This window comes from Urocampus carinirostris, chromosome 15, assembly GCF_059441175.1.
Source record: "Urocampus carinirostris isolate Australia breed hairy pipefish chromosome 15, RoL_Ucar_1.0, whole genome shotgun sequence".
NCBI lineage: Eukaryota > Metazoa > Chordata > Actinopteri > Syngnathiformes > Syngnathidae > Urocampus > Urocampus carinirostris.
This window is the reverse complement of record NC_142363.1, coordinates 31,734,140-31,761,639: the sequence shown is the minus strand read 5'-3', so window position 1 is coordinate 31,761,639 and position 27,500 is coordinate 31,734,140. Positions and strand designations below refer to the sequence as shown.

General features: G+C 39.6%; 1 protein-coding gene across 3 annotated transcripts in view; it reads left to right on the top strand.

Moving 5' to 3' along the window:
- The first annotated feature begins 2,885 nt into the window (after positions 1-2,885).
- The window catches only part of larp1b (La ribonucleoprotein 1B), a 32,051-nt gene continuing 7,436 nt past the window's right edge, over positions 2,886-27,500 (top strand). For 2 of the 3 annotated variants that reach the window (XM_088354235.1, XM_088354234.1), the window contains exons 1-11: positions 2,886-3,947; positions 9,583-9,644; positions 13,474-13,530; positions 17,498-17,777; positions 19,675-19,866; positions 22,609-22,731; positions 23,984-24,149; positions 24,258-24,402; positions 24,473-24,656; positions 25,683-25,855; positions 25,945-26,295. In XM_088354235.1, the coding sequence (XP_088210361.1) occupies positions 3,668-3,947; positions 9,583-9,644; positions 13,474-13,530; positions 17,498-17,777; positions 19,675-19,866; positions 22,609-22,731; positions 23,984-24,149; positions 24,258-24,402; positions 24,473-24,656; positions 25,683-25,855; positions 25,945-26,295 (2,013 nt within the window). In that variant the 5' untranslated portion in view covers positions 2,886-3,667. The remainder of the gene's footprint in view (positions 3,948-9,582; positions 9,645-13,473; positions 13,531-17,497; positions 17,778-19,674; positions 19,867-22,608; positions 22,732-23,983; positions 24,150-24,257; positions 24,403-24,472; positions 24,657-25,682; positions 25,856-25,944; positions 26,296-27,500) is intronic. The other variant, XM_088354236.1, reaches the window with a different exon arrangement.

Below are 27,500 nucleotides of genomic sequence, written 5' to 3'. Positions count from 1 at the left end.
ACCTTGCATGGCTGACTCCCTATTGGTGTGTGAGTGTGTGTGTGAATGGGTAAGTGTGAAGCACATCGTAAAGCGCTTTGGGAGGTCTTCTTTGACTTGAAAAGCGCTATGTAAATGTAGACCATTTAGCATCTTGATTATCCTCAAAACGTTTGGAGGCCGAGTCCCTATTGGTGTGTGAGTTTGTGTGTGAATGGGAAAGTGTGAAGCACATTGTAAAGCGCTTTGGGAGGTCTTCTTTGACTTGAAAAGCGCTATAGAAATGCAGACCATATACCATTTAGCCCTCACCACCTTCAATGCACAAAACTGTACAAAAAAGAAAAGAAAATATCTTTACTGTTTGCAAAAATAAAAATCTATATAACATTTTGTACTCTTACTTTTGCACATGGTTGGTTGATGCGGGCGGCACAGTGGATAAGTGGTTAGCGTCTCCACAGCGCAGTTCTTAGGTTATGGGATCCAATCCTGCTACCAGCCTTCCTGTGTGGAGTTTGCATGTTCTCCCTGTCAGGTTAATTGGCCGGTCCAAATTGTCCCTAGGTGTGAATGAGCGAGTGAGTTGTCTGTCTCTGTGTGGCAACCAGTTCATGGTGTCCACTGCCCGAAGATAGCTGGGATAGGCTCCAGCACCCACGCGACCCTACTGAGGATAAGCGGTGTAGATAATGGATGGATGGTTCAGATGCACGGTTATTGCCCTATTTTCCGATTCACAACCAATTTAGGCCAGTCTCCCTTGTAAATATTAGCTATCTATTCTAATATATATTTTTTTATTAATCTTTTAAGTTTTGTATTGTTTATCTGTGCCACATATAATCTCGTTATCAACTACCATTCTATTTTATATCCGAATTGAAACGAAGAAATAGGGTATTTTCTCAAACTTCAAAAAAATGCTATAAAGAGAAATGAAAAATGCCAATCCACAAAATAACATTTAAAAGAAACGAAAACATCCAGTCAATGTTCCCTCTAAGCGAATGAAGTCAAAGTTACAGTGCATGAAGGTCAAAATACACGGGTTCCCCTCGCGTCGTGTCCTAAATGCGGTATTTTGAAGTCGAGTAGAAGGAGAACGAAGTTGAGTAAAGTTAGTAAAGTTTGTCGAGAACCGGCTTTTTCGGCTCGGCTCACTAAAAGGAACCGGCTCTTTCGGGTCCTAAACGGCTCTTTGGGTTGTTTTTGTTTCTTTAATCCCAACATGACCAAGTATTATGTAAAATTGTGCACAAAATGACTTAATGGAAGGAGGGAATAGAACAAAATAGAAAAAAATACCAAAATGAAAAAGTAGTGAAAAGCTGAGAAAAAAGAAACAAAAGGAAGAGAGAAAAAAGAAGGAAAATTTCAGAAAAAAAGCCAGAAAGAAAAGAAAAAAAGAAACAACGGAAAAAAATAGAGAACAAAAAGAGAAGTAACAGCTAGGAAAAAATAAACAATGAGATTTTTTTAAAAGAACTTAAAAAACTAGAAAAAAAAACAGAAAAAGAAGGAAAAAGTTTGTGTTGCATTCAAATAATTTCCAATGATATCAAGTGAATCTTGTTGCCAACATTGTACTTCCACTCAAAAATGTGATCAAGTACAGTTCTGTATCGTGCAACCGACTAAATAAGCCCCCAAAAATGTGAATATTATGCGACAAAAAATATCAGGAAAAAAAAAGAAATGGATATCTTGTGAAAGAATTGTAAGAACAAACGACGTTTGTAGGCCGTACAACCTTTGCAATAGTACACGAGTCAATTCTTTCAAAAGAGAAAAATAATTTTGCATTGCCGGAAACTCAGCAAAATGTAACTTGACGTCAAGTTTTGCACATGTTTGATGAATGAATGAATGAACGAATGAAAACTTTATTCGAACATTATAATAAAAAAACAGAACAAAAACAATAACTCAACAACAAGATAATGTTACATAATATGTTCGAAAAGGGGGAGTAAGAAGCAAGTGCTTATATTCCCCTACCCCTTCATCTTCCCTAAAAATACACAAACGATAACAACTACAATAGTAATAATATTGATAATAACAGTTATAATATAACAATAGCAACAATAACACAAAGTTAACCATAGTTGTACGCACACTATTCCCAATCTCTCGTATCACTCATACCCCATTTTCTTCATCTCTGTATCCCGCTAGTAATGTTGAATGAATGAATGAAAACTTTTATTTCGAACATTAAAATAAAAACAGGACATAAACAATAAGTCAACAACAAAATAATATAATGATAATGATTGAGTTGCCACACTTGGGATTGCTGTTGCTCACTGTTGTTTCAAGCGTTGCTCACAGACTTTGTGTGAACGCTCAGACCCCTGCAAAATTACAGGGAACATTGCATCCAGTATAGTTTCGTGAAGTATAGTTTTTTATTTGCTTGTCTGCAGGGTTGGGTTACTTTAACTGGATTACTTTTAATTACTTTTGGATTACTCCAATACCGAATATGCTAATAAAAGACAAAAGAAACTAAATAGGAATAAAATGACTCCATTTTGTGCAGGCTTGGGGAGTAACAGAATACATGGAACGGTAAAAATGATGTCGGCAAGCTGTTTGGATTTATTTTGATTTTGTTTCTGTCGCGTTTTATGTTAGTTTTGCCAGAGATCAAAGCCAGGAGAGAAAGCTTACCACGTGTTGTGAGTCATCATTTGATTCCTATTTAGTTTCTTTTGTCTTTTATTAGCATATTTGGTATTGGAGTCATCCAAAAGTCATTGAAAGTAATCAAGTTAAAGTAACCCTACCCAACCCTGCTTGTCTGTTGGAATGGGATTTTACTTTCGTGTGGAAAACTGTACTGTCGCTTGTTGCCAGCAGATGGCAGCAAACCCCGTGTTTACCTCCACCGTGTGGCAACAACGCTTCCCGAAACGCCACAGTAGCAAACGAGACTCACTGTACCGTACAGTAGTAGCAAGATCCAGTGGGAGGGACCAGCTAGTGGCCTCCGAGCTGCTTTGCTTGGTAGCGTGGACTTCACACACTCGCTTCGGGAACGTGTCACACTTTTCACGCCTTTCGAAAAGTTACGCCTCGTTCCCTACAGCCAGGAATCCGGAAGAAAACGCCCGGCTGAAGGTGAAACTTTCCCTTGCCGCCCGCTTGCTCGAAAACACGGTGCATTTTTTCACCCCGTGGACTCACCGAGGCTAGCTCGCTAGCCTGCTAACTTCGGCTAGGCGGCTAACGGTTAGCATACCGTTGGGCTAAAGGTTAGCAGCTAATTCGGTTAGACGGCTAATGGTTAGCGTTGTGTTTAGCTAGGTGGCTAATGGTTAGCTTGTTTTTGAGCTAGTTTAGCGTGTATTTTGGCTAGGCGGCTAACAGTTAGCGTGTATTTCGGCTAGGCGGCTAACGGTTAGCGTGTATTTCGGATAGACGGCTAACAGTTAGCTTGTATTTTGGCTAGGCGGCTAACAGTTAGCATCCATTCGGCCTAGCTAACAGTTAGCACCCACTTCAGGCTAGGCGGCTAGCTCGGTTAGCTAGGACAGATCCCCCCCACCACCACTCCAAAAAAGTTGTTTACCCCGACTTGTGGATGCGGTCACTACTTTTCTCCGGGAAAACACCGCAAGGACCTTAAAAGTTCACCCTGGATCTAAACGCGAGGCGGTTGTAGGGGGAAACGAGCAGCATGTCAAGCGACTTTGAAAGCGATCACTTGGACTACAGTTTGACAGCGGTCGCGGCGAGTCCGGACGGCGGACAGGAGGAGAAGGAGACGCGGGGCGACGCGATCGATGAGTCCGCGGAGGCTGCGGGAGCAATCGGGGCCGGCGATGAGGAGCCCGATGTGGACGCGGCTAGCAGGAAAGTCGTCGAAGCTCCGCCGCCCAAAGTCAACGCTTGGACACGGAGGACGACGGGCAGGGTGCCGCTGCACGCCGTCCACTCTTCGGCCTCGCAAGATCGAGGTGAGCCTGGTATTGTTGATTGATCACTTTTATTTCGATGTTGTTTTTATTCTTTATTAGAACTCTCGCACGTGTTAGCGAGTAAAGTTCGCCAGCGTGGTTGTACTTTGACACTTTTAATAATCCCCCTCAGGCCACGAGGGATTATTATTATTCTCAAGTGCCTACATTTTCATGCGAGCACGTCGACATTTGAGAGGACCCTCATCCACCCCTCTTTGCACCCTCCCCCGTTGCAAACACCCCTCATTCCCTCCCTCTTTTTTTGCAGCGAGCACCACGTGTTGATTGCTGACAACTGCTACTTTCTGTAGCAGTTAGCATATAGCCCCCACCTCCTTCCACCCGCCCCACCTCGAAAGCGTTCTCCTCCCCCTCCCTGGGAGGGATGCCAGCGTCAGGCCCGCGGGGAATCGGGAGTCGCAGAGACGGTTCCAAATCGTTTCCTAGCCGGAGTCAACGTGCACTACTTTGTTATATCGTCTGGCTGATCAAATATCACCCAAAGAGTAGATTTAACACTACCCCAGTGAACATATTGTAGAATTCTGGGGAATCGGGAGCTGCAGAGACGGTTCCAAATTGTTTCCTAGCCGGAGTCAACGTGCCCCACCTCCGCATATTGTATGGCTGATCAAATATCATCCAAAGAGTAGATTTAACACTACCCCTAGTGAACATATAGCAGTATTCTGGGGAATCGGGAGCTGCAGAGACGGTTCCAAATCGTTTCCTAGCCGGATTCAACGTACACTACTTTGCCATATTGTCTGGCTGATCAAATATCATCCAAAGAGTAGATTTAACACTTCCCCAGTGAACATATATTCCTTTCTTCTGAGTGCAAAATCTACACTGAACTTTGTACGTTTTCAGATTTAACTTTACACTACACTGCACTAAGAAGTGTTATTCAGATTTAACAGTAGGTGATAAGTAAACACTGCATAGAATAAGAAAAGCTGCAGGGACTGTTTCAAAAAGTTTCACAGCCACTTGGTTACCGTATTTTCCGCACTATAGGGCGCACTGGGTTATAGGGCGCACCCCCAAAAAATAGTTTTTGGTCCTATATCTTCCATAGATAAGGCGCACCGGATTATAAGGCGCTACAATGGGAACGTCGACAAAACAGTCGGATAGTTCAGTCAAACTTATTACCCCCTTAACATTCCCAAAGCTTGCAAAGAAGCAAATACGTGTCGTAGACACGTGCGGATGCGGTGTCCGTACGATGTCACTCAAATGCATCATTTCAAATATCATTCGGAAGGTTAAAGTCTTGGGATTCAAGAAATGCCAAACATTTCCTAGTTTCTATTTTCTTTTCCGCTCGCAACTTAACTGTGCATATGACAATAAACACTTGGAATTGAGTTTAATTCACTCAACTCATCACAGCAACATCAAGATCGTTCTAAAACAAAATACCGGGAAAATATAAAGCCGCATAGCTCACCTAAGTTCTCACGTTCAATAATGATACGCAATCATGGTCTTCTTACAACCGTGAGTGAAGTAAATCCAGGAGAGTAAATTATTTGCAAATACAGACTAATAAAACATGTTTCTTTGTGGCGTACTTTAGCAAGCTTGCTAAGCTTGCTACGCCATTGCTAAACTCGGCCAATTGCAGGGTTTGTTTCGGCCCTCTAGCCTATCCGAGGCTCCGAATAACTTTAGCCAATAGTGATCGATTCAAATGATGATTGACACATTGATTAGCCAATGAAACGCCGGTATATAAATCCCAGCATACACCGCGGACTACTCCACGTTCGGGGGAAAATCGAGTCGGCGGCTGTTGCGTAAGTTGCGAGACCTTGTGATTTAATGTTGAGCCATATATAAGGCGCACTGTATTATAAGGCGCATGGTCAGCTTTTGAAAAAAATTAAGACTTTTAGGTGCGCCTTATAGTGCGGAAAATACGGTATATTGTCTGGGGGATCGAATTCTGATTCCGATGAACCGATGAATGCAAATACCCCCTGCATATTGCAGTGTATTAAGATCAGTCCTTATTGAAAAATATTTGTTACTGCATGTATTTTATTGTATTTTACAGTGATACCTTGGTACTTGTCCATACTTATTTCAGGATATGTGATAAAACACTAAATATTTGGAGCACTGAAACATTTTTTCACATGTAAAGTAATGGTATTTATTTCTATGCGTTCGTACTTGGTCCGCAACAAACGACTGTTTTTAGTGTTGATTAATAACCGACTGCTGAAACGATTAGTTGAATAGTTAGATAATTATTAATTAGTTCTTAAATTTAGCAGGAAGTTGAGTTAATTGTGCTGAAAATATTACACAAGAAAAATGGGTACAATCAAAAAGACTTCTGCGGATTCATACAAAATTAAGTAAAAATGTCATATCTAAAACCTATTAGGCACAGTAGAGACAAATTCATAAATAAACTTCTGTCCGGTCCACTGTTTTTCCGCACAGGCCAATAATTAACTAAAATTAATTAAAGATTTTTCATACCTATTACCTTGCACGTTTTTTCCGTATTTACAATGTTGTTTGATCATTCCAATTTGTGTTAGCCGCATAACCATTTTTGGTCTGGAATTTTTTTTTAAACCTGTTTTTCTAGACCGATCTCGTCCTGGCTATTTAGGCTCTAAGCCAGATCGTCTCGGTCATTGGTTGATTGCTAATATTGTCAAGGTTTTCTACATAGTCTGTCTTGCTGTGATTAAATAGGTGCCTCATTGTGTTTGCAAGGTTCATTATCGCTCATTAAGGAAGAGGCGTAATTAATAATTAGGGGAGCAATTGGTTGAGGTTAACATTTTTTTTTTTTTAATCCCTGTAAACCAAGAACAGGATCATTATCAGAAGTAAAATGGTAAAAAATATGTGCATTTTGTGAAGAAAATTCAGTGGTCAACTGGAAAGTCTGTAATAAAACGATTCTCTTAAGTTTAAAAGTAAATAATTTTAACAGCTGAAGTTTGTCGTTTTCAACGTTTAAACAACTGACGTTTGTTTTTCCGACCACATGCAAGTTTTCTTTTCTATCAAAATATACGTGCATAAAGTGTACAATGCATGTCATGAAAACTTTATTAGCTTGAATGTTACTTAAATCTCCCCGAGGCGAGTCAGACTCCGTTTTATTCAACTGTCCGACTTCAAATGTTAGTGCATCACTGAAGTACTGCCATGATGCATGATAGAATTTGAATAACCATGCTTTTCTGTCATATTGGCCACAAGTATGTTGATTATGAGCAGACGAGAGGACCATTAGAACACTTTGTCCCTCATTATCCCCACGAGCCTTCGTGAAGTTAGTCACGACTACAAAGACCTATTTTGGCATTTCCCATAGAACAAAAGTTTATTTTCATGGGTGGCAGCTTTCTTTTTAATTTCCGGTCTTGTGTTTTCCACGTGGTATATTTAAGATCGCTCCCAACATGATATCATGCTAGCTGTTTGCAACTCGTAGTTGAAGACACGCATTTAACATTGACTGAAGGGCAAACGGTAGCATTCTTTCAACCACGTTCAACAAAACACCGACAAATAACTAGTTTGTGACATTTATTTTACTCCTACCATTGTTGCATTGACTCTAAAATGAATATGTGAGCGTGACAGTTTAAATAAAGCCTATGTGACCGCTATTTTTTTTTTTTTACCAACACTGGAGTTTATTGTGTTCCCTTTTACTCTGTCCATTTTTGGAAGAACAGCAGAGGAGTTGAAACATTTTGCCAACGAATATTTTACTCGAGTAAATGTAAAGCGCCTTTAACCAGTCACTGAAGACCTCCCAAAGCGCTTTACAATATACTTCACACTTACTCATTCTCACAGACACACGCTCACACACCGATACGATAGCGCATTCACTGTGTAGTAAACTTCCTGATTCAGATTATTCAATGTCAAAGGGACAGTGTGTATTATTTGATCACTAGATGTTACTGTATGGTGTCGTGCAACTGATTACAAGTGCTAAAAAGCATAAGAAATAATACAAACTACTGAGACCCGGATTGACCAAAATGCATTATTTTACTCCTCGTTTTTAAGGGCACAGTGTGTATTATTTGACTACTACATGTCACTGTATGATGTAGTACAACCGAAAACGAGTACTAAAATCACAAGGAAGAATACAAACTATGGAGCCTCAAAGCAACCCAGCCACACAATTTTCTCACAATTTTTTAGGTTTCTGGGTACCCATAGCAGAAAGATGGCAGACAATTATGTCAGCTCCCTTTCGTTGATGTTCATGTTATGAAGAACGAATCCAAATTTCTGGACATACGAGTATTTAAAAATAAATGTATGTTTGTGCGATAGTTCATGTTTGCTTATTATCTAAACATATTTTTTCTGTATGAAAAGTAATTTTTATCACAGAGAAGCGCTAGGTAATACACATTGTCCCTGTAAGACAACGATTTGTAAAATGACACTCAGAATGAGAGGAACTAATATCCAGCCTTTGTTTTTTTTTCTTATTTAAAGTTTATTTTCTTTTTAGAATAAGTTGTTTAAAATGGTTAAAATGGCTATTTAAGGCGCTTGATAATAAACTTTGTCTTTTATAAGATAGATTAGTAAAATGAGACTTGAAATGGGGAAATAAATCTTCTATCTGCCTTATTTTGTATCTTATTTGATTTATTCTTACTGGAATTATTAGTTGAATATACTAAAATCAGAAGAAATAATGTTTAAATTTGCTATTTGAGGCGCTTGAATATACACAATGTATTTTTAAGACAAATATTAGAAAAAATACACTCAGAAGGAGGGAAACTAAAACTATTAGTTGAATATTTTTAAATTTAAAAAAAAGTTTAAATTGGCTATCTTTAAGTGTTTTATTATTTTCCTTTGACAAAATAGTTTGAGATAGTCCAAAAATGATAAAAATAAAACTCGAAGGAAGCTAAAGTTACTGAAAATTGCCAATATTTTTTCCAAGGTTGTGTTGGGGATTCAAAACTGGAGCGTAAACATCTCAAGAGTAAAATATGTGAGAGTTCTTTATTTTATTTGAATGGAGTTAAATAAAGTCTAGATCAACTTTTATTTCAGAGTTGACCTTCTAACACAGTGATAATCCATTTTATGCAAATGACAATTACTGGCAACCCCGATGTCAACAACGTTTGATAATTCTAAATTTCGATAAGAGGAACCGAAACGATTTGGTGGAGTACTCGTTCTCGCATTGAAACAAAAGTGCCTCGAATGTGCTTGACAGCTCGCTATTAGAGCGACTGATTGGAGCGTTTGTAAGGTTAGCTCCGCTATATTTGACTACGGCGGCATCGTTTTACAGTGCGAGCTTCTCGTGGGCGCCCGGCTGGCCCTTTGGCCCCTTATCTCGTCCGTCGGCCTCTGGCAGGCGATAGGGCCCGAGGACAGCAGGGGCCACTCCCTCGCTCGCATTCGTTTTCACGCACATTCGTAGAAATACACACGCGAAAGCACCCCGAGGAAGAATCTCGATGATGTTTAATGCTTCACCATGGTGCACACATACGGCAAGAGACTTTTTGAATAATAATCCGATGCCAAAAGGGAGCCACGATGCTCTTTAGTGAACGATATCATTCGTAATTTATTGATCGTCTGTCCGCAGATCAGCAAAACACACTGAAGGTTGTCCGGGCCAGCAAACCCAGAACCAGAAAATCCAGCAAGGTAAAGAAGCTTCTTTTTCGGCTTTTTGTTTTTTTTTGTTTGTTTATTTGGAACAAAGTCAACGGGAAGAAATTTGCACACAATTATTAGCACCCTGAATGTTTTGCTCCTCTATTGTTGCAGTCTTAAACAATGATTATGATCTATTCATTGACTCAAACAAATAGCATACAGTTTTGAATTGAATAATAATAATAATAATAATTTCCTTGTATTGTCATTCTGTGTAACAATGTACACAGAACGAAATGTCGATTGCACCTGACCCGTTGTAGCGAGCCGATGCAGCCGCAGCCAACAGAGGGCGCCGCCGACCACTTTTTAAGTCTTAGGAATGACTCGGCCGGGGCGCGAACCAATGTTGAAAATGCAAACACATTTTATAATTATGGTTAGATATGGAGCTTAAACAAATACATTTGACAATTAGTTTGTTGAATCATGGATAGTTGACATTTTAAAGGGACAAAGTAGAAATTGTACTAACACAATTTAAAGGTGAAGTGCATCGTTTAAGGTGTCCTTAACAATGTGTCTATTGAGTATGAATTAAGAATGGCTAACTGAGTTCAAAGAGCCTTTTATGATTTTTATCACACTGCACCTATCTGCTTTTACCTTACATTTAGCAACGCTGTTCGGTATGCACAACAAACTAGAAAGAGGGAAGGAGAGTGATTTCATGCTTGTCCCTGTGTTTTTTTTGTTTGTTAGTGTGGCGTGAAAATGGTGAAAGTAAGAAAAGACCTGTTTCTAGTACAGTCCAAACATCAACCCAAATCCCCAAAAGATAAAAAATAAAGAGTTTATTCAAGCGCAGCAAAGAAATGTACGTACTTGCATGCGCCACATTAGGAGCTTGACAGACGCTGCTATAATGACTTAAGCCAGAAGATGGCGGCAGCATGTAGAAAAGTTTAAAATTCCTTACAGAATCTTTAGTGAAGTGAAGAATTTCTGCTTCCTCTATTACTGCAGTCCAAAATTTTTGTATTTGTTGACTTAGAAAATTGCTGTTTAAATCGTCAACAAAGTAAAATTTAAAATTAATTTTGACTATGGTTTGTTTTTTGAACTTAAACAAATTATTGTTTTACTATTGAACAAATTTGTCAATGTGTTTTTTTAAGTGACATTGTAGAAAATGCACAGACCCAATTCAATTATTTTTCAATTTAGGATTACAAATGATTGTTTAAGTATTAAATTGATTTGATGCTTTTTTTTTTTTTTTTTTTTCGATCAATTGCTGGGGTGGGGAAACTATGTCCCGCGGGCCACATGTGAGACTTTTTAATTCGGCACAATGAACAATAAGGTAAAATAACCTATCATGACAATATATACAATAGTAAATCAACTACTACTGAACAAAAAAATGTTTCATTTTGGTTTTTATGATGCCAGCTTTCTCCCCACTTCCCCTTTGTGTGCACTGCAAAATACTACTACAGAAACACAACAAAAATATTACAAAATGGCTACAAAACGTCCTCAAATCTCCAACTTTAAAGCTCAAAACAGGGCCCTAAAATATCATATTGCTTTAATTCTCAAAGGAATAAAACAAATACTACAGAAATACTGCTACAGCAATACTATGATCCAAAATAATACTACAGAAATACTACAAACAATACAACAGAAATAAATATAATTATGCGGAAATACTCAAAAATACTACTATAAAAAAATACTACACAAATATGACAAAATATACTAAAGAAGTACTACAAAACTAAATATCAAATAAAGTCCATAAAATAAGGACCTAATATATTAGTCTTTTAAAACCAATATGATGAAACTAATGTGTTTAAAATATGGAGATGTCTTTATGTATTTTTATTCATGAATTCAAATGAGTTAAAAAAAATTGGATAGGTCTCCAGGCCTGGCCCCCTGGCCAAATTTTGTAACGCAATATAACTACTAAGGATTGCCCACCCCTGATTAATAGCAAAAACAAAATAAATGAAAATAAAATGATTGATAATTTAGTATTTAGTTAAAAGCATGAAAAAATGTTAGTGTTAACATTTCTATTAAAAAAAAAGAAAATGGCTGGCTCCAAAATGGTCCCTTTTATGAGACCATAAAGATGTTATGTTTTTTCAAACAATTAGTTTGCATTTTCGCATTTTAAATTGGTCAATATTTTGTGAAAAATATAACATCAACTCATGATATATTTACTAGTGTTATATGTTATGGAGGAGAAAAAGGATATTTACCAAAGCTAGTGTTGTTGTTCTGACACCAGTGAAAAGTTATTTTTTTATCCTACACAAAGATGTTCCGTCTTCTATGATAGAGGATACTAAAAATTGACAAATATTTCCAGTTTAGAGACTGGAATCCCGAGGATTTCAAATCCAAATGATGGATTAGTTACCATATGATAAGAAAGTTGATGATAAATTTATCTTTTATTAGTTTTTGCAACTCTAGTGAGTAATATCTGTTTTTCAAGGCATATGGTAAGTAGCAGCTTCCCTTTGTAGATTTCAATGACTTTCCCAATGTCAATATTAAGCTGAATTCTCAAGAATTTTGAAAATCTGATTTTCGGCTCTTGTATAGAAGCCGTTTCATGTTAGTAGTTTGTGGCGTTTGAGCGTCAATTTGCATACGAGGCGGCTTCAGCTTTCACCATGCTTCTGAATACTATTACCTGCACGTTTCCACACAGAAGTGGGGAAAAAAGTTTTTTCCCGGACTCGTGGCTGGGAAAAGTCGCACCTGCCACCGGCACAATGCAAAGCAATTTGTTTTTATTGTAACGAACCAAAGCGCCAACGTGCTTTTGAAGTGTTTGCTTTTTCGACTCGTTTTGCAAGCGCACGAAAGTGAATTTTTTAAAAATGGGACTGCGAGGTAGGTATACACTAAGCAGCTTTTGACCTTCCCACGTGTAGCTGATTCCCAGAATGCAACTTGCTCTGTTGTCACGGTCGGTCACATGTAACAGTGACACATGATCACGGTTGACAAGTGCGGCTGCAAAAATGATTTTAATATTCTCGTCAGTAGTTTATATTACAAAGAAAAAATGGTGATTTTGTTTCTAAACCATGTCAGTATTTGGGGAAACATGTTGATTTGTTATTTTTCAAGATAAATCAATTATCTGACATAATCTACCGCCACTCAAATATTTAAACTTGTAGGTTATTTCCATCATAATAAATGAAAATGAAACAAACAGTTGTGTGGGTGGATGAGTAGTGCGGGGTTTTGTGGCAAAAAATACCTTTAAAATTGGAATCTAGCACCAGCAAATAGCTGGATTTCGATTCAACTCTGAGATAATTCGTTTTACGATCAAAGACAATAATAACATTTGCAAAGATTTGCTGTTGTGAAACTGAATTTCTTTGAATTGAAAGCTTCAATCCGACCAATAAACGATAAAGTATTTGCAGATTGTTTTGAAAACGGATTAGTTTGTGACTGAGGATCCTTCGTATTTTGGAGCGGATAGGTTAAATATTTATTCTATATTTTTTGGGTTAATTGGATACTGTATATTGCAAAACTTTGTTAATAGTAGTTCACAGATTTTTTTATATGAAGAGGTTGCAAAAATATTCCAATATCTTGTAAATAACCAGTTCATGTTTTAACTATAAAATAAGCAGACAATTAAGCAATCCCGTGACGTTAATCGCGTGGGCGGCCCGGTGTTCACTTGACCTCGCTTGTCCAAACTTTAAAAGTCCAAAGTGAACATCGTGTAAACTCGGCAACTGTTGACCTAATTCTACTTCATGTTTTTTGTTCTTTGGGTTTCCCCCCCCCCCCCCTTTTTTTTTTTCTTTTCTATCAGTCCGGAGACTTTGGCGACATCACAAACTGGCCGACGCCCGGTGAACTGGCCAAGGAGGTAAGACCAGTTGAAGTCTTGTATGTAAGTATGTCACAAAAGTGAGTACACTCCTCACATTTCTGCAGAGATTCCATTATAATGTTTAATTGAACGACACTGAAGAAACGTCACTTTGACACAATGAAATGTAGTCTGTGTTAGGCTTATATAGCAGTGTGAATTTATTTTTCCCATCATAAAACTCCAAATATAGCCATTAGTAGCTAAATCCCTGGTAACAAAAATGAGTACTCCCTTAAGTTCATGAAGTTCAACATTTTGTGTGGCCACCATGATTTTGCAAAACCGCTTTAATTCTCCTGGCCATGGATTTCACCATAACCTCACAAATTGTCACTGAAATGTTCTTCCATGACAACATGACTAAGTGGGGGGATAATCAAGATCCGCTTGAGGAGGCCCCAAAGATGTTCTATTGGATTTAGATTTGGAGACATGCTTGGCCAGTCCATCCCTTTTACCCTTAGCCCCTTTAAAAAGGCTTGGTCATCTTAGGGGTATATTTGGGGCCATTGTCAGGCTGGAGCAGTGCCCTGCGACCCAGCTTCTCGAGGGAGGAGATGATTCCTTGTACATGCTCGAGTTTTCCTCAATGAAATGCATCTCCCCAACTCCAGTTGCACTTATGCAGCCCCAAACCATGGCATTCCCAACACCATGCTTGACTTTAGGTACGACACAAACGTGTTTTTACTCCTCACCTGGTAGCCGCCACACATGCTTCACACCATCTGAGCGAAATCAATTAATCCTAATCTCATCACACCAAAATATATTTTTCCAGTAAACCATGGTTTTTGTTAACATGCTTTTTTTTTCCATTGTGTCAAAGCGATGTTACTTCAGCTATGTTCTTTTCAACATTATAATAAATTCTTTGCAGAAATGTGAGGGGTGTACTCACTTTTGTGACATATTGTATGTACCGTAAATTCCGGACCACAAGCCGCTACTTTACTGCTACATTCCAAACAGTACGGCTCATTCATTTTAAAAAGAAATTTTAAATACATGGTGGCACCAAGAAAATTTGCAAGCTGTACTCTTCCACAACGCATGCGCTCTGAATACAAAACACAGCGGTGACGTTATGATGGCCTTCAAGATAAATTAATCCACTTTCATCCAAACATTGTTCATATAATACATAACAGGAGCAAACCAGGAGGGTTGACAGTACTTCATTCAATATTTACACTCCACTCGTGATGTTGACACGTTTTCACCCACTAATTAAGTCCTCACATCTGAATTGAACAGCAGTGGAATTCTTTTCTCTTTCTCATTTCTCTCATTGCTGTCAATCTCAGGTCGCCAAAGTTTCCTTTCCTCCTCGAGCAACAATAACCAACAAATGCAATTTGATCTATTACAGCGGAAACTAGTATTAGAGAACACAAAAAGACAAGTTGGTTTTGCAATCTGGCACTATTCTCCACAGTTTCCTTAGTGCTCTGTTGTCCAGAAATGCGGGGCTCACATTTTACGCAACACAACTTTTCATTTGTGTTTTCTTTCAGTGTACTCGTAATTATACACTTGTCTTTCTAATCACCATCTTGAATGGTCACACGATCCGAAAACATGTGAGGTAAACAACTCTGAGCAGAACTGACAGCGACGCTGCTGAAAACGGAATCAGGTTTGCGCCGTTGTCAGTCTGCAGCCAAAGGGGTCAGTGCCAAATTCCCCACATACAGTTGGCGCCAGGTGTCCGCTGGGCTTAAAATGTCAGAAATGTATGTGAATGAGCTCATTTTTACAGGGTTTGTACGGGCGCTTGAAATCATTAAAAATGCTTGAATTTTGATGTCGTGTTTTTCAAGGTCAGGGAAATACTTGCAATTTTGGGTGACCTGCTTGAAATTGTTGCCATTGCCATGTTACTTAGCAGTCTGACTCTATATAAGCGTCACCACCTCCTACTGGTTGCACCAAAGATGACAGCTCTATTTAGAAAAACAGCTACTTATTCTTGGCTCACTGAGAAGAGCTCCCAAACGTCTCCTCAGATTTTCTTTTAATGATATATTATTAATAATAATAAAAAATTATGCACCAAATTTACTTATTTGTTCTTTCACATGTTTTGCAGGGGATCAATGAAAGCCACATTAAATATCAATTAAAATATTAACAAATCTACAAAGGAAATTGTAAAATACTAATCAATTTTAGCTTTTAACACACTGCACAGATTTAGTTAAACATTGACACAAAATCTCAGAAAATGCAAAATAATAAAATAAAGATTAACAATATCAACTTTTTAGTGCTATAGATAATTGGTAACATGCAAAAAAATTAACTACCGTATTTTCCGCACTATAAGGCGCACCGGGTTATAGGGCGCACCCCGAAAAAATAGTTTTTGGTCCTATATTTGACATACATAAGACGCACCGGATTATAAGGCGCTACAATGGGAACATGGACAAAACAGTCGGATAGTTCAGTCAAACTTATTACCCCCTTAACATTCCGAAAGCTTGCAAAGAAGCAAATACGTGTCGAGAACACGTGCGGATGCGGTGTCTGTACGATGTCACTCAAATGCATCATTCCAAATATCATTCGGAAGGTTAAAGTCTTGGGATTCAAGAAATGCCAACCATTCCTTAGTTTCTATTTTCTTTTTCGCTCGCAACTTTACTGTGCACATGACAATAAACACTTGGAATTGAGTTTAATTTAAAAATAGACACTCCATTCCATCCATTATCTGCACCGCTTATCACAGAAACATCGAGTTCAGTCTGAAACAAGATACTGGGAAAATATATAGCCGGAGTAGCTCACCAAAGTCGTTGTGTTCAATAATCATGTGCAACCAAGGTCCTCTTATATCTGTGAGTGTGGTAAATCCAGGAGAATAAAGTATTTACAAATACAGAATGGGTTAACATGTTTCCTCTATGCCGTAGACAACCACACTTGCTATTCACATTCATCTTCTTCGGCCAATTGCAGGCTTTGTTTTGCCGCTTTAGCCTATGCCAGCCTGTAAATGAAAATAAGGATCCGCCCTTTTACCTCTGAATAACTTTAGCCAATAGTGATCGATTCAAATGATGATTGACACATTGGTTTGCCAATGAAATGCCTGTAAATAAATCCCAGCATACACCGCAGACTACTGGCGTTCGGGGGAAAATCTAGTCGGCGGCTGTTGCATTAGTTGCAAGACTTTGCGGATTAATGTTGATCCATAAATAAGGCGCACTGTATTATAAGGCGCATGGTCAGCTTTTGAAAAAAATAAAGGTTTTTAGGTGCGCCTTATAGTGCGGAAAATACGGTAATTGCAATTTTAGTTTAACCAATTTAGACAGATCTTCTGAAAAACATGCAAAAAAATACAAATTAAAATAATTAAACAAAAAGCAAAAGATCAGCAGTCTCTATATTTGGAAGATGAAATGCATTAGAATGAGTACAAATTTGGCTCATTTTTCTGCTTTTTACATGCAGTGTTTTTCTTCTTTGTCTTCTATATTGAACTCAAATACTACACACCTATAGAGACCTTTCCGTGTTTGTAAACAAGTTTAAAGTAGCCAAAGTGCGTGTGCATTGTTCAAGAAGAATGGCAGAATTCATGTCAGTTTATAGCAGCCCATTGACACAAAAAGACCGGAGATCAGCTCATATTAACACAAGGTCTGTGCGCTAAGTCCACCCCAAAAAAGAAAACGGCCCTGGATTTGTTCCTTTGGAGGAACTGGAAAATTAAAAAAATTGGCCTTGAAAGTGCTTGAATTTGGCCATGAAAGAAGTGTACAAACCCTGCAGCTTGTACGAGGACAAAATTGAGTTTCGTTCCGAAATTTGAGCACGCGGCTTTTAATCAGGTGCGCTCTGTAGTCCGAAATTTACAGTCGTTGGAAAATGCAGATATGTATCATCCATCCTTCATTTAGATTTCCCTTCTAAGAGTATAAATACAAATAACCTTTGTGCCCAGCAACAACAAAACGTGGTGAACAACAACACTAGCAACAGCACCACCACTAATAACGTCGGCAAAAAGCCGCCGCCTGCCCGCCGAGACAAGGACAAAAAGCGGGAGCGACCCGACAGGAAGTCCGAAAGCAGCCACGATGGCGGCGGGGGCGAGAGCAAAGAGAACCGAGAGACGCCGCCCCCGCAGCAGCAGCAGCAGCAGCCTCGCGTTGAGCCCCACGCCGACAGAGACCCCAAAGCCGAACGGGACGCCAAGAGCGGCAGTCCCAAGAAAAGAGGAGGTGAGGCCAAAAAGAGCGCTGGCGTGTCCTCACTGTCCTGTGGAAAGCGGCAACTTTTTGGTCATTTTTGGGGAAGCTTTCCGCCGGACAGGGGCGAGCACTGCATGCGAGAGCATCAAACCTTGATTGAGATTTGTGAAGTCCACCGTGTTGTCCAGCATGTTTCGCTGCCTTTGTTTAGTTGTAAGACTTAAAAAACATTTTTCAGTCCATCGGGTGCTCGACCAATTGTGCAGCCGCCGCTAATTTTACATCCATCCATTATCTGCACCGCTTATCATTAGTAGGGTCGCGGGGGTGCCGGAGTGCATCCCAGCTATCTTTGGGCAGGGGACACCCTGAACTGGTTGCCAGCCAATCGCAGGGCACACAGGGACAGACTCATTCATTCACACCTAGGGACAATTTGGACCGGCCAATTAACTTAACATTTATGTTTTTGGAATGTGAGAGGAAACCGGAGTGCCCGGGGGAACCTCACGCAAGCCCGGGGAGAACATGCAAACTCCACACAGGAGGTTCGATCTCATGACCTCAGAACTGTGCCGCACACGCACATACATGGGCCTCAATTAGCCGTCATCTTGCTTCTACGGGTACCCAGAAAACGGAAAACCTCACAAAAGGCTGGGCAAAAAAACTGAAGAAAAATGATGCAGTTTGGTCAGTTTGAGTCTCTGTAGTTTGTATTCTTCCTTGTGCTTTGTTGCACTCGTTTTCGGTTGCACTCACACGATGCAACACCATCCAGTGGTCAAAAAATACACACTGCCCCTTTAATGTCTCCACTTAAAAATAATCTATACTATTTTAAACGTAATTAATAAAACATAGTTTTAGATGTTTGCCCAAGATTAATAATTGAATTACATAATGATCCCACACACTTTTAGTAATGCGTAAATAACCAATTATTAAACCCAATCGATAAAATTTTAAAGAAATAGTCAACCTCATTACTCAATAGTATTAATTAGTATTAGTAGGGCGGCAGTAGCTCAGGAGGTAGAGCGCTCGTCTTGGGATCAAGGGATCCCAGTTCGAATCCTGGCTTGTCCGTGTTACATGTCGAAGTGTCCTTGGGTAAGACACTGAACCCCTAATACCCCCAATAAGCAGGTTAGCGACTTACATGGCTGCAATACAAGGCCGCTATTGGGAAATGTGAAGCACACTGTAAAGCGCTTTGGGAAGTCACTGACTCGAAAAGCGCTATATAAATGCAGATCATTTCATTTCATAACCTTTTTTAAATATTCAATTTTTAAATGTTTACTTTTAAAATATGGTCTTTCAAAATGTCCAAATATTGTTTTTATTCATTCATTACATTTCTAAAACTTAACATTTTTAGTAAATGATGAAGAAAAATAAACCCTACTCCTACCTAATAATGATCTTACGTTAAATAACCAAAATAAAAACTTGATTTATCTTTCAGGTTCATTATATAAGCATTTTTAAATCGTCAATTTCATTGAAAAAAAGACGATTCCTAATCGGGGATGGGCGAAAACGTGCTCGCTTTAGATTCAGCAACTACAAAACAGAAATTAGTGCCATTATTTTCATGCAAATTTTTGGTTGGACATATCGATATGGAAAACCCACGTGTTATCGCTAAAATAGATCACATTTCTTAGAAAAATGTGACATAAAAGTACTCCCATGTTACTTAACCGAGAAAAGCTTTCAGTCATCAATTTCTAAAGAGGTGCGCTTTTTAGCCACGCCACACATTTACGACCTGCAATTACGGTTCATAACCGAAGCATGACAAGAATGCGATCAGGAGGAGGAATTCGAAACACGCGGCTGCCACGGTCGTGTCGATCCAAGATGGCAACTTTGCGCTCGCTCGTCAGCTGTGTGTGTTTCGCTGTGCGACCGCCGCTAGGTAACAAACGTAAGTGGGTGTCCCTGCCGCTGGAGGAAGCCGTCCGGGAGGGCGGAGAAGCGGGCACCGGCAGGACCACCGGCGGGGGCCCCGCCGCATCGGACGCCGATCCCGGAAGCGACTCGCCCGACCCCGCGTCGCCCAATCACGTGCTGCACAACAGCAACAACCGGGTGCATGACGGCGGCAGGAGTAAGTGATCTTAGCACGCTTTGACTCGCACGCTTTATGTCGGAAGTTGAAAGGGGCGGTTCTCAAACACACTCGCTTTTATAAATTGATTTGACCACTGGATTGAGTGCGCGTGCCAGATATCCCGTAAAATCCGGACTATAGAGCGCACCTGATTATAAGCCGCACCCACCACTTTTTATGTGATTTTCCACTTTTGTACTTACACAAGCCGCACCTGTGTATAAGCCGCGTGGGCCCGCATTAAAACTTGTGACACGATCACAAGTTTAACCCAGACCAGGCTGTAAGTTCCACCATTGTGATTTTGTAGATTTATTGTTCTATATTCTTTATCAATTATCCATTATCCGTCAAGTCATAATACACTACAAAGCCAATAGGCCGAGACACTTGCTCCCAGCCAAGAGGCTGAGTCAAGGTCCTAACCTCCTAGCCTCCTACCTGCACAATAAAAAGTCAATAGTACACCATCCTAGAACCACAGTCGGCATCATTAATGGAAAATGATACCCGTAATTAAGGTATGATGCAGACTTGTAAAGTCCGGGTCCCGTTGAAAGTAATCCAAGGAAACAAAATGTATATTTCCAAAGTTAAGGGTGGGAAAAATATATATCCACTATTGTCCGCTGCGACAACAGACAGATCTACCGGTAACTCAGCTTTACCCCACTTCCCATCAGCCCGCGTTTGCTCCGCCCCTTCTTTTTGATTCGCCCGTAGAACACATAACAGAATAAATCTCTAAAATAAATACATTACAAAAATATACAGTTGCAAATACATATTATACATGGTTACACATATTTACGAAGAAAGACGGTATACCGAGAGAGTTTTCAAAGCTTTAATATAATATTATAACTTTCATCCCAAACCGTGCCTGTGAAGGGTAGCAACACGCTAGTAGGATCACGCTCGCAATGCATCAAACGTGCTTGTCAAAAAAAATGCATCCCGTAATTGTGAAATCGCAGCAAGGCTTTAGGGCTAGGACCTTAGCTTGGCCTTTTGGCTGAGAGTAAGTGTCCCGGCTCCTAGGCTTTGTACTGTATTATGAACTGACCGATAACGGATAATGGATAATGAATAACGAAGATAGAACAATAACCCTTAAAAAACCCAAACCCCACACGGTAGATTGTCCTCAACTTCCTCCTCATAACTATCGCCATCAAGGGCGTGTTCCTCATTATCGGAACGTACCTTTACTTAACAATGTATGCATAAACTTAGAGGTTGCAGTCTTTCTTGGCGCACATATTCTACTGGTCTTAATCTTACCTTTTATACTCCAGCGCCGCTGGTGGCCGTTAGAAAAATTACATAAATTGGCCGCTTCACTGAATAAGCCGGGAAAAAAGTAGCGGCTTATAGTTCGGATTTTACGGTAATATGACCATTTGGAAAAACACAAAACCCAAGGTTTTTACCTCCCTCATATTCTATGTGGAAAATCTTCAGCATGTAAAAATAATATCTTTAAACAAGAGTTTCAGAAAACATAATAAAACATACCCGCAGGATACGGCATGAAATGTGTTCTGAGATGGGAAATCGACATATAGCGAGTAATAGAAACCAATGATAATTAGGTCATGCCATCCAAACTTTTAGTACTCCATAGAAAACATCAAAATAACAAAATGGTACATATGAAATCCTATTGTTTCATATACATACATGGAAAGTGAAATTGCTGTATAGCAGGGAATAGAAACTAATGAAATGTGTTTTGAACCCCAGTACCCTGGATAAAAACATTAAAATAATAAAATGATGTTTAGTAAGTACTACTTATGTGTAATATAAATGCATATGATTAAGTATTGTTATAAATAAACTTACATGTAAAGGAAAAATGTTTTTTTCTTTCCTGTTGTGTGACGTGACTTGAGCTGGTAAAGTGGAGTCGGGGGTAGATGCAGAAGGGGTGGGAGGAGATGGCAACGGCTGATTAAAGATGAAAATGATCGTAAAACTTCCTATCGTAAGGATTGTTATGCTCTTAAAGGATTCCCTTGCTTTCATCGTCTCCTTAATTCTTTTAATAATCCCGATCTTTGGCCATGCTACTTTACGAGTCTAGCAATTTGCGTTTCTTGATGATTGCAAGCTCTGTTTCCATGGTTATCATGTTTTGTTTCTCCTTGTAGCGGCCTATAGCGAATAAATTCAGTACTATTTTCATGATACACACTAATACAAGACCAGCATTTTATATTATAGACAGGCATTTAACCCTCTTGTTGTCACTGTATTGTGGGGAAAAAACAACAGTAGAAAAAATTTAAATCTTCTTTATTCCCATTTCCTTGTAATGTGTATAAGTAAAGAAGACAAAGATCAACCTTAAAATGGGGACAACACGATGGTTGAGTAATGTTACTCAGCATGCACACAAAGACCAAAAATTTGATTTTTTTTTATGTTTAATGAAAATGTCAGAGAGGGGCAAAATGTGTTAAGGCGGGGACACCGTATCCTGGGGGTCTACTGTTAATATTAATTAAATCGGCACTGCCCCAGTGGTCAAAACGTTCCCAGATAAAATCAAATTGCATTTCTGAAGGGTGCTAGAAATGCATAAAAGGAACATAACCCGCTCTGATGTATTTTCAACAGACATCTGTTTGAGAACCGGCGTGTAGTAGTCCGGTGTCGAAAGAGTGACTTACTAACCTCGAATGCAACCGAGTAGTCGCGCTACTGCAAAGGTGCACTTGTTTTGCTCGTCAGGTTGGAGGCGGGAGCCGCGTGACTTTGGAGACGACGCGGCCAACTTGAGGAACGATGGCGGCGGCCGCGGCGGCGTGCGAGGACGAGGGAAAGGACGCGGGCGTGGGAGAGGTCGTGGCAGAGGTACGTGGTGAACAAGCGGTAACCCGATGCTCGGGCAAAATTTCCCTCTTTGTTCTTTACTCCTTTTTAAGTCAATTGTAGTTTATAGTCAGGACTACTTTTCAATTAAAAATATTTTATCTCTTCAAGCTTTTCTTTTTTTTCCCTATTTTAGTTGGTCAATTTTACTTGTTCCCATTTTTCTCTTTTATGTGTTATTTAATACCGTATTTTCTGGATAAGGGGCAAACAAAAAACCCAAGTTGAAATTTGAACCTGCACCGTTTAAATCCATTGCGCTTTATATCCGGACAAAATTGGAAATCGCTGACCACATAACAGTGTGGCAATGGTGATCGAACCAGACAGCAATGGTAGGAGCATTACATCCTGACCAAAAGGCCACTAGGGACTTGGATAGTTCTTGACAATTATATAACTTTGAATACTAGGGGAATTGAACCTGGATCGCGCCGGGCAGAGCGCTGGATCCCATCCACTAGAACAGACCAGTAGGGATACAGAAGATAAATGAAAAAGCATTATTTCTTTGTTAATCTATTTTCTGTCACAGTATCAGATCTGTTAGAGAAATTAGAAAACAAAGTGATAAAAAAAAAACCAACAGAATAACATTTTGTTTGTATTGTCACTTGGTTCTCAGTTCATAGTAAGCATTGTAAGTGACAACCGTTTTGAATATGTGCGGCCTTGTGTTCTATCTGAACTTCTTCCCACAATGTCTTTCTCTTCAATCACTTCAGAACGACTGATTTACTTCACACAACAATTTTCTCTGCATTCAATTCAGATGCAATACGGTGTTTTATTGGTCCTCAACCGTGGACTGGTTTTATGAAAAAATAACAACATTAACATTTGGTGACTAAAAGTAGTGATAAGATATAACCTAATGCCTTTTCATGTGTCGTCTGTATTCCTAGTGACATTGTGGATGGGAGATGGCACACTCCCCGCCGTGATCCGGGTTCATTTCCCGTTGTATCCAATGTTATGCAATTGTGATAAGTGATATATTCTGATTGATCAATCAATGCATAAATACAGTACTTTTTTATTTTTGTGCACTAACTGTAGCTCTTACTATAGTTTTATTCCATTGCTTTATCACAAAAGGCAATTTTTGGGGGCTGCATAGTATAATCCGGTGCACCTTATTGTGCAGAAAATACTGTACAGTATTTTGTCTTCTTTTAACAACAGGCATCCAATTTGTGTACCTTCAATGTGGCAATCCTCACCTCTTTTTTAGGCCGCTTCGAGTACTCGCACGGGTACCGCGACGGGACGGACAACTCTGATGGCGCAGTGTCCGAATTCAGCAGCGGCGGCATGGTTTACTACTACGACGACGGAAATAAAGTACAAATGTACACAGTGGACGAGAAGCTTCTCAAAGAATATATCAAACGGCAAATGTGAGTAGAGTTCAGTCGCGTGTACCTGCCAGTATCCTCCAGGGGGCGCAAAAGGCCCCAGTGAGAATTGGAACGCATTCGTTTGGCTCAACTGGAATGTGGTTGCAGCGAGTACTACTTCAGCTTGCACAACTTGGAACGAGACTTTTTCCTGAGGAGGAAAATGGACGCTCAAGGTTTCCTGCCCATCTCGCTTATCGCCAGCTTCCACCGGATCCAAGCGCTCACCACTGATGTGGACCTTATAGTTGAGGTGAGAGGAACCGCGGGTTCCTATAAGAGTTGCACGGGAGCGTAAAGCCGAATGTTTGACTTTTGCCCAGGCCCTAAAGAACAGCAATGAGGTAGAGCTGAAGGACAACAGTGTCCGCTGCAAAGTGGACCCCGAGCGCTGGCCCATCCCCACTCCTCCGGCTGTGGGGTCGCCTAGGACGGACTTCTCGCAGCTCATTAACTGTCCGGAGTTTGTCCCCAGGCAGCGCGTTGCTGTTGTCGTCGCCAATGACGGTCAGTGCTGAGCAATAGTTTTCCTCAATATTTCCCTTTTTCTGTCGTTTTTTTTCCCTTTTCTGAAATATTCCAATGTTAAACTTTTTTTTTTACCTCTGGTACTGTGAATAAGAATAGTGTGATAATAAGATAAGATCTAAAGCCTTTTTGTTTGTCATCTATAAAACTGCTGGGTTCAGGTTCGATAACACTGTATCCAATGTTTTGGCAATTGTGCTCAGCTTTATTTTCGACTGATGAATACGTAGACAGATATGGTAGTATACTACCGTAAAACTTCTTGTATAACGCGCACCTAAACTTGTGAGTTCTTTTTTTAGGTAAGAAAAAATAGTGTGTTATACACGAATGAATAGCTATAACTTTGTCTTTATAAATTATATTTTAGTTCACTTTCCATTAATCTTTTGTTATCTGATTTCTTGTAAATACATTGAGAAAATAATCTTTCTATATTTGCACAAGAACTAGGCTTATTCTATCATACTTTTTGGAATGTATTATTCCCCCAATAAAATAAGAAAAATTATAGTATTTTTTACATTTAACTACATATTATTTTACTTATCTCTCCCCAGAAAAAAAGAAAACTAATTACTATAGTCAGCGAAGTTATATAAAAAGCAGGTGGCAAACATTTTTTTCGCAGATTTTTACAGATATGAAAATAATATACAATTTTGCCATTTTTCGCTATTGTGTCCTTTTCATTTTTACCTTTTTTCTTCATTCTTTCTGTCTGTTTTTTGTAATTGTAGATGTTTAATACACTTTATTACCTCCTAGAATTGTAGTCACTTACAACAATAAAAGTATAATGAAATTATTCAAACAAGCCAAACAAAAATCTCGTATTCTTTCCGTACTTTCCTCATCCTGAGGTTTTTGAGTTTTTCCTTGCCCTGATGTAGGTTTCAGATCAGGGGATGTTGTAATGGTGGTCTGTAAAGCCCTGAGACTTTCTTTGTGATTAAGGGCTATACAATTAAACAAGAATGCACTTGACGATTTTTCTGCCTGCAGCTTTGTCGCCTGACAAGGAAATTCCTGTTGAGCCGGCGGCAACTCAAGACCCCACTGATGAACCCCAAGCTTCCAGCCAGGAGCCTGCCCTCCCTACAGACGCTCCAAAAGACGCCCCCGATGCCTGGATCCAGGTGGAGAAACGTCACCGGCAAACCTCTGGCAAGGCAAAGGTATTTGGAGCTGATGTTTGGAGTTTTTTTGATGCCATTACAACTGTCACACATGAATAGCTAACATTCTCATTGATGCCACGTTTAAGGACCGCAGCGAAGCTCAGCTTGAGCAGCGCGCTGCCCAAGAAGTCGACCAGGAGGAGCTGGACTTTATGTTCGACGAGGAGATGGAACAGATGGCGCCACGCAAGAACCAGTTTACCGACTGGTCGGACGAGGACGACTCGGACTACGAGCTGGACGACCAGGACGTCAACAAGATCCTGATCGTCACACAGACGCCCCCTTACCTGCGGAAACACCCCGGCGGCGATCGCACCGGAAACCACGAGTCGCGTGCCAAGCTTACCGCAGACCTGTTCAAGGCCATCAACGATGGCCTTTACTACTACGAGCAGGATCTGTGGAAGGGAGTCGAACAGATTGATTGCACCAAGGTAAGATTGCAACTAGCTTTGTAAATATAATCTGGACTAGAACATCCAGTGGCTACAGTTTTATGGGGTATTTTAATTGAATTTATGGAATTGTATCTATTAGATTCGATACAAATCTATTCTGTGTATTTGTGGTGCAGTAAATACAACGACAAAATGAGATTAGCGTGTTAGTGTGAAGGACTTCCGGTTTAGTTTACAGCAAAGATTAACATTAAGAAAAATGATGAAGTGTCTTTATAGTGCTCTACAGAATTTGAATCTTTCTTACTCGCTGCCGCCATCTCGAGTCAAGTCATGTTTATTTGTATAGCCCTTAATCACTAAGAGTCTCAAAGGGCTCCTGTCTTCTGTTATCATTGCACCCTATGTCAAGCTCTTTAAGTTGTGCGTGCATTTCTTAGTCATGCGTGAATAGTATTTAGACTGTACCTGAAACAAGCCTTTTCTAACTTTCACCATTTTCATGCTACTCTAACAAAAAACAGGGGGATGGGCATTAAATCACTCTCCAACGTCCCGCCGCCCTACTCTTTCCGTCTCTGCATCCTAATGCTTCCATGTTCCAAATAGCTTTGCTAAAATTAAAATAAAACCGCTAAGCACGGTGGGGGGGGGGGGGGGGGCACTGTGAACACTGTGAACACATACCTAATGGATAATATATTATACTTTCAACTTTTTTCAAGACACCTCAAACCAACCTATAAAGTGCGATAATTTCAAATTCAAAAATATATTTTAGAAAATCACTACATAAAGAAAAATATACATTTATGTTTAAGCTTATTGGAAAAGATGTATTAAAAGATATTCTTGGTTTGCAAATCAAATCGGAATATGAAGAAAATATTCCACAACATCATTTTTTTTCCCTTCTTTTCATACTTCAAACTACTCTGTCAAAGCTTTTGTGCAAATATCAAATGTTGTGCATTTAAGTCTCCACGGAACATAAAATAAATGTTCTTGATCTAGCCAATAAATCTGCATAGGGCTTCAAAATCTAACAGTCGGACACTGATTATGACACTCGAACAATAATTTAGAACAGTTGTGTTGCATAGTGCAGTAGAGCACCTTATATTGTAAAATGTAATGCATGGCATATTAATAGTTAACTATTTTGAACAGGCTTACAAGTTCAGCAAAAGATACAGAGTATGTTTGGAATTTGAAATTAATACGTTTTAGTTAATTCTGTT